We start from the raw sequence: 12,559 nt of genomic DNA, 5'->3' as shown, positions 1-12,559 counted from the left end.
TGGCTGCCGCTTGAACGCTTGCAGCCGTGTAATTCAGCAACAATCCTTTCGGGGCAGAGCAGACGCGTTGTTCATATCGCGATATTGAAGACAGTGGCCGAAAGTGCGTCCTTGATCCTTTGAGTCGAAGTCGAGGCGATGCAAGTCGGCTTTCCGTCGCCATACGTCTACACCTTGTATCAAGCCGATATCAGGAGTAGACGTGCAGTCTCCCAAAGTGCGAGATGCAGAATGCAAGCCAGGAAGACCAGGCAGGGCTGCCAGACGAGCCAGCTCTCCTCGCCGTCTACCCCGATCCGAGATTGCGAGGCCGGCCAGCGGCAGCAGGCCGATATTGAACGACACACTCTGAGAAGGGATGACGAAATCCTTCAAACGGCAGAGACGTGGGTCGGCAAGCACAAGCAGACAGTACAAATGCCATGCAGACCAAAATACCATAGCTGCGTCGGCTAACGATGAATGCTGCGGCACATTTGCGGCGCAGCCGTCTAATTGTTTGCAGGGTGTCATTTCCGTCGAGGGGAAAGCAGACCGATTAGCCGGGAGAGTCCCTCGCGCTGCTGCCGCACTGTTTGCTTAGATCAACATCTGTGGTCCATTGTGTGGTCCATTTGGGACCTGTTTCTGCATCGTCTTTTCATCCCTTCACATTTTGAACCAACTTCCTAGCCTCAGCTTTGCTGTCAGTTCCTTCGTTCTAGCCAACTACCAAACTCATTACCCCTTCCAGTCTTCATTCTCGCAGTTGAGACCTTTTATTGCGGGGCCCTTTTGCTATTGCATTGGCTTGGCACTCGTCTTGCGTTGTGGTTGTCGGCATCTTATCGATTTATCTTTTTTGTCTTCAAATTCACGTCATCTGTCATCCCAACATTCCGAAGCTGCCTTTTCGAAGCTGTTTTGTTCGCACCACGCACATTCTTCCTGTTTAACATAGAGTGCCGCCATACAGCTGCTGGCACAACCATCCGCCATGCCTGAACTCGACGACATCGAGTACTCTCGGGACGAGTGCGTCAAGGCGGTCCGCGATTACTTTCACTTCCTGTCTCAGATGTACCTCGATGAGTCGGATTTCCTGCACCCCCCAGCTGCCAACGGTGGCGATGAAGGCGGCTGGCCGTCTATCACTGCGGCCAACCTCGCCAGCGTCGACAAGGACGAAACCGTCATCGACCTCTTGCGCCACCTGCCGTTTGTCCGCCAGCGGTCCACCGTCGGCGGCTCAGACACCGTCAAAATTGCGCCCTTTACCACGTTTGCCAATTGGGAAGAGGCGGCCGCCAACCTTGCCAACGGTCGTGAGGACGCCGAGTCCGTGCGGGTCTTTACAGAGGGCGCCACCCTCAGCGAGATCCTGCCGCCCCATGTCGTCGGCCTGACGGGCTGGACGAACAGCGACGTCATCGTGCTCGACACCGACCTCGGCATAGTCTTGTGGTACGAGTGTCCCGGCGAGATCGTGGCGGCCGGCCGGCCGGTGCGCCCCGTGAGCGACGACCCTTACGACTACGAAGAGGACGAAGAGCAGGCCGAGTGGCGCGGCGACAGCACGGCGTGGTCGATTCCCGACTTTTTCAAGATGCTGGAGAACCAGTTCCGCAAGCTCGAGTTTGTGCCCATTACCAAAACCAAGGTGTGGGTGACGCACCCGTACTTCCACGCCAACGACCGGGACGCCGTCGTGCCCCGGGTGCGCGAGATTTACCAGAAGCACCATTGGCCGGACCTGGCGCAGTACGACAAGGTGTCCTGCCAAGCCGAGATCAAGACGCTCCTGGATAGCAGCTTTCCGAACCTCGTGGACCACTTTGAGGAGTAAGTTGTATTGTCCTAGGTAGTAGATATAGAATCAAGTATGATATAAAAATAAAAATAGCGTTATATTAGTCTTTTAAAATGGTTACAACTTATTTGATCGTCGTCTTTATTTTTTAAGGAAAAATTGAAACTTAAAATATTAAAATATTCAAGTACATACGTTAAATGCGCTGCGCCTTGGGTTCGCCTTTGTACCGCCGCACCGGGTACGACGTACGCACATATCGACGCAGGAAAAGGATACATTGATTTACCTTGACACAGCCTGTATCCTTTATTTGATAGACGATAGACAGACAATTCCGTCCCTAGACGCGTCTGCGTCTGCGTCTGCGTCTGCGCCTCGAGCGGCACGTTTATATGTCCCTGGAATCGTCCCACGAACTCAAGCAATGTCCTGTCAGGCGCGGGAGGCACCAGGCACTGCCTTTTTTATATTGCGGCACAGCAGATCAACGAGTCCAAGGGGTAAACAGCAACGTGTGGAACGGGGAGAAGAAACAGCAAGAGAGAGAAGGCAGAAGTGAGAAAGACGTGAAACGGATTCTCTGCCGCGTTCCTGCCCCTTTCCCCTAAGAGTTATTTCCTTTCGTCCAGTGCATGGCGATGATCTGCATCCTTTTTTTTTATTTTGTTTCTTTCCTTTTTCTTTCTTTTCTCTGTTCCTATTTATAAGGAAGCTGCAAGCTAAAAATCGAGTCATTTATTTTCGTGCTCTTCTTAATTCATTTTGTGCCGAAAAACCCAATACCCACTGCATGCCCTCTTGTTTAATTCATATTACCTTGCTTCTCTTTCCATCCCACAGCTTTTCATCTCCATCACCATGACCCGCATAGGCGTGATGGCGGCACGTCTGCTGTCGCTGGCCATGACAGCTGCATCCGTCGCGGCCGACACACCTGCCACCGTCACCGCTGCTCCCGATGCGACGGACGTTGCCGCCGCCCTCTCGACGCTCTTGCCCACGGCCGCACCAACCACCACCGAAGACACCATCAGCGATGTCGGGCTGTCCATCGCCTGCCAGTCCGACCTCTTGGCCGCCTTCTTCTTGCACGCTGCCCCGTCCGACGACCTGGCCAGCGCTCTTACCTCGTACGGGTCGGTCTTGACGAGCCAGGCATGCAGTGGTAGCGGTGGTGGTAGCGGTGGTGGTAGTGGCGCTGCCACCCCGCCGGCCACAGCCGCCGCGGACTGCTCGCCCGCGCCCTCGCTGTGGTGCGACTTCCCCAAGGTTGCCCCATCGAGCGTGTTGTCCAAGTACACATCGTACGGCCGCGCGGCGGCGTCGTTCTTGCCGTCGGGCATTGCCCCGCTGTTGACGCTCGCGTCCGAGTGCCCTCAGGCGTGGTATGCGGCCGCGACCATGTTCCCGCAAGGGCCCGGCGACCTGCACGATCTGGTGGTGCTGGGCGAGTGTTTTGCAACGGCACGTGCTGAAGCGATTTCTTCAACGGCTACTGGCACAGGAGCGACGGAAACAGCGAGCGGCACCGGCACGGGCAAAAAGACGTCGGCGACAGCCTCGGGCACAGCGTCTGGGTCGCCAAAGCCATCCTCTGGGGCAGGTGCGCTCACTGCTGCTACCATGGCACTACCTGTCGCAGTTGTGGCTTATGTTACTTTGGCGATGATGTTGTAATATGACCATTTGTGACGTTTGGGGATGCTGGCGTTCCCAGAAACAAGCAGCTTAATATTGACTATACACGGCAGGAGGGAAAGCAGATAGCAGAACATACAGCCAACAAGGGTAGCAACAATCACATGGCTCGGATTTACTGCTTGATATTGTCATGCGGGTATAACTAATTTCACGCATCGTGATAACTTTGTGAGCATTTGATAAGTCCATTCTGAAGAAAAAAAATTGGCCGAGGCTCGTCCTCCGAGGGATGGCTGCCATGACAAAATGTCAAAAAGTATTTACATGAAAGAGAAAAAAAGAAAGTGAAAGGCAGAGAAAAAAAAAATAGCAGGGGACTCCAAGTCAGTCAGAAAACTTTCCTAGTTCAACCCTGCTATTTTTCTTACTGATACCAACACAGCAGATGAAGAAAAACAAAACCCATCGTCTAAAAATTTGAACAAAAAAACCCAAATGCCTTGAAAGTTCCGGCCATATGATTTCCACCCGAACATATTCGTTTAGGTGTATTCCTTTCCTTCATGCGCCAACCATTTGTCGGTTTGTGTCCATTCTTGCAAGGGGTAAAATTCATAAGTTGGCAATCGCAAGCGATGCCTTTATGTTGTCATGTTCTTTTTTGAGATATTTCGCTTTTTTTTTTGTTTTACTGTGTCGTAGTCGTCAAAATGGGGTTTGTGCCGATGTGGGAAGGAAAGGGGGTATAATCCCATGTGTATGATATGATGCGAGGCGTGTTTGGCAAGTATAGAGTGGAATGGCTTGTAACGATGAACATCACAAAACTTTCGCCTGGAAGTCAATCCATCCTGCTTGCCCTGTCTATACACCGAAAAAGAGAGGAAATGCAAAAAAAGAGCAAGATCAACTGCTCAAGGTGGATTCCAAATACACACATGAAATGAAGGGAGTTGCGGGTTTGAAGCAAAGGATGGTCAGGAGCAAATAGGGGTGATGAATGCCTCTAGTTGAACCACCAGGTGACCGGGGAGCGGCCTGCGTCGAGGCTGCCAAAGATATCCGTGAACACCTTCTCGCTAACGTCAATGGCGCCGTAGGCGCAGCCCATACACTTGTCCATGATTGTGGCCGTGGCCGTGTTGCCGTTGGCAGAGATGGTGATGGTTTTGCCGCAGAGCGGGTTGTCGTTGGACTGGGAGCCCATCTGCTCGACGTTGATGGCCACAATGTTCTGACTCAAGTCCTCGCCGGTCTGGTCCGTGCCGCACGAGCCCATGCCGACAGTGTAGTAGGTCATGTCGCCCGTGAAGGTGGTGCCGCTAGAGCCGCTGGAGCTGCCAGAGCCGCCGGAGCCGCCGGAGCCCGACGAGCTAGAGCTGGTCGAGGGCGAAGCAGCGGCAGCCGGGGTCGAGGTAGTGGCGACAGAAGGCGCGACGTAAGCGGGGGTCGACGGCTCCTGAACAGCAGCAGCAGTGGACGACGTCGTGGGAACAGCAGCCACAGGGGTGCTGGTGGTGGGCGCAACATAGGTCGACGACGTCGTGGGAGAGACAGGGGAGATGGTGACGGTGGTGGTGGACGTCGAGTGGGTGGTGGTGGTGGTGGTGGAGGACGACGAGGACGGCGACGGGGACGGCGACGAGGACGATGACGAGGAAGCACCCTCGAAGAACTGGCCAGGGACCTGCTGGGCCGACGAGGCGGCAGGGGTAGCACCGGGAGTGACCCAGCTGGTGGCCGTGAGGTCAATGTACTCGGTGACGACGACGGTCTCCCAGTGCGTCGTGTACTCGGTCTTGATGGCACGCTTGTCGACCTCGCCACGCTTCTCGTGGGCGCGGACGTGCGCGTGGTGGCGAGGCTGAGCCAGAGCCAGCGAGGCCAGGCCAAAAGTGAGGACGGCAGCAGACTTCATTTTGAAAGATGTGGGTTGTTTGGGTGGTGATATCAAGATCTGGATCTGGAAATGAGTGGTGGGTACCGAATAGATTGGCGTTGGGTCTGTACGGATGATGTGCCGAAAGGAAATGAGCTGTGTGGTAGTGTAGCGGCCAAGGCTGAAGAAGGCTCAAAAAGGATTGACGGGCCTTGGCTGTTGGAGATCCTTGGACGTTCTTTGTTGATAGCAAGATGTAAGAAGCAAAAGTTTAGATCGTGAGATGCCTTCGCGGAGGGCTCTTTATATAGGTGGCAGTTGAAAGGAATGTGAAATGTTTTGAAGAGATCGATATCTCGAATGTGAGCCTGCTCTAAAGGAATGGAGAACAGAATATAAAAACTCAGGTGAGTCGAAGGTGAAAGTAAATGACGGGTTGAAGTGAAGGTGAAGCGAAAGAGAGGGAGAAGTCAGAGAAGGCAAGAAGAAGCGCAGCCGTCGAGGTCTTTATTCGGACCTGAGAAAAAAGCCAAAAATAACAACCAAAGTGGAGGACAAAGAAAGAACTGAGAAAAAAGCAAGAGCGAACCAGTGGATGCAGGTAGTGCAGGGGCAAGGGGGGCGATGCACACGAAGAAAGCTTTGTTGATGGAGGTGTGGGTCCACGCTCCGGCGTCCAGGCACTCGTGGAAGGAGCGCCGCCAGGCCACCGAAAAGGCAAGAGCGAAGTATGTTGTACAACATAGTCAGATCCTTAATGCTTGTACCTCATAGTGACAACGGTCTAGGCCCATTTTGAGCAGAGTCTGGCCCGACGAGGAAGGGGCACATCCAGTGAGCCTGACTGACGACCGGCCTGAGGCGGATCTCGCAGGGGGGGAAAGAACAGGCGAAAACAAATGAGATACAAAATACTGGACGTGGCACGTCCGCATGATACGATTGGAAGCCCTTTGACAGCTGGTGGATCTACGCTGACCCGACCCTGAATCGAGAAGACCAAAAGGGATTCCTGGAGGCTGGGAAACTGCCACGGTTTTTCTCCAAGGACTTAACGACTGGAAAAGCCTCACCAGAAATGGGTTTGTTGTGTTGAGTCTTGACTTACACAGAATAGTAGGATCACGGCACCAACGGCAGGAACGGGAGAAAAACCAGGCACGATTTTTCTTGGGAGGTACTTTCGTACCTGTCGACGCAGGTACGATACAGACAGCCACTGAGAGGGAGGCAACACCACGAGGAAAAAAGGTACCAGGGGTACAGAGTAGTGGGGTTTCAAGGGGAAGGTGTGTCGGGCTCTCATTGGCTGGAAACAACGACAGGGGTCTATTGGACCAAGTGTTTCTGGCGGGTTGGGCAGGAGTGGGCTAAAATCTGTAAGGAACAAAGAGGGAGCAGAGAGACGGAGGGAGACGGCAGAGAGGAACACAACACGACTGGTCTTTTACGTTCAGGCACAAGTATTTTCTCGCTTTTCGCCTGGTCCTGCAGGGGCTTGAAGACAAGCTCACGACGATGGACAAGCATGCGCTGACAGAAGACGGAAAGACAGTGGCAGGGAAGAAACACAGGCCGAAGACCACTGAACCCTGGAAGAAACACCGCAATCATCCCAGAAACATGCAGCAAGAATGATCTGTCAGTGGCCAGAATGTCATAACAAGAAACAGTCGCCCGGCATTGCCTCCACTGTGGAATGGGCGCCGTGAGGCGCAGAAGTGTTAGGGGTCCCCAGGCAAGACTGTGCTCCTTTCATTTGCGACATGCCAGTCGTGGTGTTTTTCCAGGGCAAGAGGTCAAGAAAGACAGGGAAGAAGAGAGGGCCAGCTGGTCCAGACGCCTCCCATCAAGTACGACGTCCGACAACAAGCCCGACTTTCACGGAGATGGCAAAGCTGATCGATGAGAGTGCAAGCGTGCCCCGTGACCTTGTCGCTTCGAAGTATCTTGGCCTGCCGCTCGCGGAGCAGATCCATGCTAGCATTACGAAGAACGGGCAGCGACGGAGTAAGATACTTGATTGAGCAGCACTTACATGTATTTTACGACGTACAACATACAGGTGCGGTACGGCATTCATCGTCTTCTGGGCTAAGTTGTCGCAGAGGTAGACCACAAGAGAACAGTACATGCGCCAACGATACTGAAGAAATGGAAACGAAAATGACGAAAATACGAAAAACAGCGCATTCTTGTATCTCGGTAGTAGGCACCAACAAGCCACAAGCGAAGAACGTACGAGACAAGCAAGACTGTCAGCGGTACAAAAGTCACAAAAAGCCGCAAAAGGAGGCAAACAAAGCGACGCGAGGCGGGGTGCGCCACTTGCTGCAGGCTTCGGTCTTGACACCACATCGAGCGGCTACCTGCTTTGTCGTTTGGTTTCTGACGACGAGAGGAACAACTGGACGGGCAGGGCAATGTCGACCGAATGTGGAACGAACGACGCCAGGAGGTATCGACGCAGAAAAAGGGGACACGCAGGCCGGAGACAAGACAAAGAAAGAAAGAAAGAAAGGCAAAGAGGGTCTGCTGTCCCAGCCACCGATTGGTCCACGACGGTGGATGGAGGACAAAGAGGAGAAGGAGGAAGAAGGAGGCAAAGGAGCAAAGAAATGTATCGCAGGACCACAGGAAGACCAAAGAGGATCACAAAACAAAACCACACAGCAAGATGGCCGTCTCGAGGTAGTCCCGCCCTCTGAGAAGACCCTTCGTGGTGGACTTTTGTGGGTTCAGTGTGAGTGGGTTACTGCAGTCGGGCGCTGTTGTTTTCTTCCTCTTTTTGCCCGTCTTTGTTGCTGCAGGACGGGCCAGAACTTGCACGGCTGTCGACGTAGCACGAGATAGTGAGGGACTTGCAAGTCCCCGTCTTTGTGCGCTTTTTTCGCCATACCCTAAAGGTCACTGCTAACAAAGACGGCAACAGAGATGCGAGGTATACACGACATGGACGAACCCTTCCAGTCAACTTTCATCGCCGCTATTTCGTAGTGGGGGGTTTACGCAAGCAAAGACATCCCCACTTAGGGAAAAAGTCTTGAGGTCCAGACAACTTCCATTGGAGTATTGTACCCAAAGGCGTTCTTTAGTTGCTTCATGTTTGAAGAATTTTCTTTGTTCGTCGACATCTGGAACTGTTAGGCCACAGATGGCTTTTCTTTAGCTCCGATTGACGCTTCAGTATCTCGCCGCAGGATCCCTCGGCCCGGTCAAGGTCAGGAACGCGCATTTTCGTACCCAGGAACCTGGTTGTGTTCCTGAGGACCGTCTCGACATAATGACAAACATCTCGGCCAGGTGTTTGAGGCTGCGACCTGTGCCGAGTCTTGCAGGAGGCTTGCGTCTACTGTATTGTGTGCATATTCGATATATGCTGTTGTGTGGACGACCGACACAACACACTCTCGTGCCACGTTTTACGTGCCATGAAACATTCGAGTTTTGCGTGCCTCTGCTCGTCGTACTCGCTTGTTGTTTTCTTCTTATTACGCCTCGTATTTGTCTCTCCCCACGACTTGTACTCGGTTTATCCGCAACACATTCTTGACTGGTGGTTAGTTTTTGTATCTTTGCTGCTGGTCGGGCAAGCCAATCCGACTCTGGCATGTCGCAATCGCCTTTACCTCGTACCTGGACGATCGAGCTGGGTCACCCCGGTGTGCAGGAAATGCAGTTGCCAGAAGGATCAAGAAACGAGAATAAAAGACTGTGCGTTGACGTATTATGCGCACATACCAAAGACATGCCCGCTGAGGCAGGCAACCTGAGTGACATGATATGGCCCAAACAGACGTCGTACAGCTGTCGTCGTCGTCGTCATGGCGCAGCGTAGCTCATAAAATCCGTACAGTCTCACAGTCTCGAGTGTTTCTAAAGGCGAGCACAACAGGGAAGAGCAGTGTTAGGAGGGTATAATTTGGCATGGGCAACGTTTGCCCACTTTGCGCTCCAAGGGGAGGTTCACAAATCGTTTACTAGATTGTGTAGCAAATGGCGTCCATGCTCAGCTATGACCGAAAAGGCCATGAAAACAGAGGACCCTGGATCCCGGTGCCCGTCGCAGGAAGAGAACGACAGACAGCTGTGTGATTGTGATGCTGTGCTCTTGTCCCTGCCAGTCAGAGTTTGACCACCTCCGCAGTTTGAAGTTGATAGAATAACTAGCAAGACCATGGTCGTAACAATCGTTTATTTCGCTTGCTCTATATGCTTGTGTATCGGTTCGCTGTATATCATTGTTCCTCGTTATTCTGCCGCCAGCTGAACATTAAATGCAAGCTGGACGCAAGTCGTCTACTTTGCCTGCGTCTTGGGCTTGACCCCGTTGGCCACAACTGATTTTGCCGTCGTTTTCGCCTCCTTCCGTGTGAACGTGTACAAGAACAAACCCTCGCGGCTAAACACCGGCCGGTCCTCGTCCACCACCTCCGTAATGCAAAACTTCTTCTGCGCCTTCTTGATAAACTGGTTGTCTGCCCGCCGCCGCTTCTTGAAGCAAAAGTAAATCACCACGTCATCGGCGAGCGCGAGCAGCTCTTCCAGCGTGGCCAGCAGCAACGGGAACGCCGGCTCAAAGTAGACGCAATCGGCCGCCAAGATGACGTTGGGCTGTTGCTTGCGGACCTCGTCGGGGAGCGGCTCGCCCCAGTTAAGGATCAGCGGCTGGACGTCGCGCTGCAGGCCGTTGAGGGCAATGTTGTGGCCCATGAGCGCGAACATGGGCAGCTGGTCCGTGATGTACATGGAGGGGATGTTGTCGGTGTCCGCTGCCTCCGGGGCCGGTCTGCCGTCTGCATGTTGGTTTGCCAAGGCCACGGCCAACCCGACCAGACCGCCACCAGCACCCAATTCAAGTCTACGGAGTTAGCAAACGAGTGATAACGGCAGCTCCAGAAATAATGAAAATCATGAAACAAATACAATCAGATCACGCAGACCGAGCAGATCACATACATCCTCGCGTGAGCCATATCGTCACGATGGTATCGCAGCATGTGCTTCGCCAAGATCATGCCTGCCGGCCACAACTGCCCACCGCAGCCTTCGCTCAGGTCCTCAAGGAGCCGCAGATCCGGCGCCGGCTTCAGAAGCCCGTCGAACCCCACCACGGTCTCACCTGCCGCCTTGTACTGGGGCAGCGGCGCGATCGCGTCCTTGTCTGTGTCGCCGTTGCGGCTGCCGGCATCGCTCGCATTGTCGCCGTAGTGATAATGCAGGTCGCCCACCGACAACGGGTTCAACTCCAGCGACGACGCCCGGCTGGCGGTGGCCATTGCAGCCTCGTACAGCCTCGTGGGTCCGGCGGGGACGGGGGGACTTGAGTGTGGGAAGGGCCGAGGAGCTTTTGTAGCTTTTGTAGCTTTAGCTCTCGAGGCCTACGCTTTGTAATGCCTGGCCGCTGAAGCTGTGAGGGCCGTGCGAGTCTCCGGTCTGGTCGGCAGTATCCCTGCGGTCGTGGATGGTGAAGATGCTTGGCCGTCTTGCTTGTGGCGCTGTCTACTCTTGTGGAGAGCGCGCGATTGGGCCTTGGCAGGACACAACGACTCCCTTTCTTCAACACGACCCTCCCTTGCGTTGCGCGTTGACGGCTGCTCGTGCAGAAAGTAGGAGACTTGAGGACTCAAATCCCTCGCGATGAAGAAGAAAAGGCAGGGAAAAAATGATTGCGATGTGCACTGCTCGCGGTTTTGCTCAAGAATGCAGACTCAGATGCTCTTCCTCGATTGTTCGTGACGCTTTGATTGGGTTTCTCCCTCTTGCTCTATGCGATTCGTATGAGCGTGAGCGTGTTTTTGTGAGTGGTTTTTGTTATCTACATTGCCTGACGAGAGAGGATGCTGCTCTGAATTTTGGCCGCCTTTTGTCCCGCCAGTGATTTCAAGTGATATTTTCGTGCCCCGTGGGAATTGGGCCAGGCCGTTTCCGTAGCCTCTCTGGGGCCAGCCAGGTCCAGACCCTTCCCTTTCCCGATTAGGATGGATTGTGCCTTAAAAGCGAAAAGGCACGACAAAACGACTGCCCCGCTTTTTATCTAACGCTGCCATTTGCGCCTGCCTCCGCGTGTTAAAGCCGTTTCTGCGTTCCTTCCCCCAGACTTTCGACGTCAATTGCACATAATCCGACGTCCTTCTCCTAAGGCCATTTGGAGCCTCTTCCTTCTTCTTTCCTTCTCTCTACCTTCTTTCTCTCATGATATCCGACAATTGCTTCATCGTCACTTTGTGCTGTGCACAATTGTCTAGCACACTCGTTAATGCAGTCTCGCCCTTCTTTTTCGTGTTTTTTACCCCTTGGTTCCACTGGCACTAACTAGATGGCTTTACATACTCGGGGCAGCTTTCTCCCTTTGGCGCCGACCCTGCATACAAAAGCACCGAGACGCCACAAAAGACTGTATTTTGCAACATCGAAGGACATCCTCCCTTTCCCAATGCCGGGCTTGGGCCTACACATCTCTCCTCCCTGCCAATGCCCAGGAATGGAAGTCCATTAAGGCGACATTGGACCCAGGGAGGTGGCTACTTGTGCCCGGTACTGGCGTCACGCGTTGGAGAAGCATCGACGAAACAAATGTTCTGCAGCCATTTTGCATCGCTTTTGCAAGCCCAGTTCTTCATGATAATGTGAGATCATGCTGCAAGCAGCTTGCCGAACTCTTGCTTTGCAAAGTTGTCCTATCTGCCGTCGCTATTTTGTTGAGAAAGGTGTATCAAAAATAACATCTAGCCTCGCCAAAAGACTAAACTTCGTCTCGTGGAACCTGTCAATTTTGACAAGTTGACTGGAATTCGCCAATCCGGCTACCTCACGACTTAAACGACTAGTCTGGCCGTTTACTTACATCAATGGTGCCAAACTTTGTCTCGACAGAACGACTACAGGTTTGTCGAGCAAAATGGCCCCGGGAAGGGTGGGAAGAAGCCTCCCTTTTGGTCCCAGTAACCCTCCATCCCTCCCCAGCATCAACACCTTCCTCTTCGAACAGATATCCTGGTGCCATGTCTGCGGAGGTCACTATCTCTTTCCATTCCAAGCTTTCTGACCCTCCGCCCCTTTGCCCTGTCGCTGTACGCGTTGTTGCAGTCTTTTACGCTTCTTTGCCTTGGGCCCCCCCTCTATTCAAGAAATTATCACGACGATGGCCCAAGGGAGTCTTTGCGAAAGGCCTGTCACGCCCCATACCTGACAGTCTGTCTACTCTCTCTCTCTGGACAGATACCGCGTTGCCCTGATCTGTTTTC

The 12,559-nt window shown here is 53.4% G+C and overlaps 5 protein-coding genes across 5 annotated transcripts; 3 read left to right on the top strand and 2 right to left on the bottom strand.

The window, feature by feature from the left end:
- Window positions 1–976: 976 nt before the first annotated feature.
- On the top strand, window positions 977–1,825 carry SPSK_07864 (uncharacterized protein; the record flags this gene model as incomplete). Its single annotated transcript, XM_016734517.1, has 1 exon — window positions 977–1,825. The coding sequence occupies one exon, from the start codon at window positions 977–979 to the stop codon at window positions 1,823–1,825; it is 849 nt and encodes a 282-aa protein (XP_016591548.1).
- Window positions 1,826–2,650: 825 nt separating this feature from the next.
- SPSK_07882 (uncharacterized protein) lies at window positions 2,651–3,469 on the top strand (the record flags this gene model as incomplete). The annotated part of the gene is made up of 1 exon (XM_016734535.1): window positions 2,651–3,469. One exon carries the CDS (start codon window positions 2,651–2,653, stop codon window positions 3,467–3,469), a length of 819 nt encoding a protein of 272 aa, XP_016591547.1.
- A 970-nt stretch (window positions 3,470–4,439) lies between these two features.
- On the bottom strand, window positions 4,440–5,351 carry SPSK_07824 (expansin family protein; the record flags this gene model as incomplete). Its single annotated transcript, XM_016734479.1, has 1 exon — window positions 4,440–5,351. The coding sequence occupies one exon, from the start codon at window positions 5,349–5,351 to the stop codon at window positions 4,440–4,442; it is 912 nt and encodes a 303-aa protein (XP_016591546.1).
- Window positions 5,352–7,078: 1,727 nt separating this feature from the next.
- On the top strand, window positions 7,079–8,165 carry SPSK_10781 (uncharacterized protein; the record flags this gene model as incomplete). Its single annotated transcript, XM_016737060.1, has 2 exons — window positions 7,079–7,322; window positions 7,525–8,165. The coding sequence occupies 2 exons, from the start codon at window positions 7,079–7,081 to the stop codon at window positions 8,163–8,165; spliced, it is 885 nt and encodes a 294-aa protein (XP_016591545.1).
- A 1,446-nt stretch (window positions 8,166–9,611) lies between these two features.
- On the bottom strand, window positions 9,612–10,591 carry SPSK_07779 (uncharacterized protein; the record flags this gene model as incomplete). Its single annotated transcript, XM_016734435.1, has 2 exons — window positions 9,612–10,173; window positions 10,272–10,591. 2 exons carry the CDS (start codon window positions 10,589–10,591, stop codon window positions 9,612–9,614), a joined length of 882 nt encoding a protein of 293 aa, XP_016591544.1.
- Between the last annotated feature and the right edge of the window lie 1,968 nt (window positions 10,592–12,559).

Source organism: Sporothrix schenckii, assembly GCF_000961545.1.
Source record: "Sporothrix schenckii 1099-18 chromosome Unknown Cont41, whole genome shotgun sequence".
In the NCBI taxonomy this organism is placed as follows: Eukaryota; Fungi; Ascomycota; class Sordariomycetes; order Ophiostomatales; family Ophiostomataceae; genus Sporothrix; species Sporothrix schenckii.
This window is presented reverse-complemented; position numbering and strand designations above follow the sequence as displayed.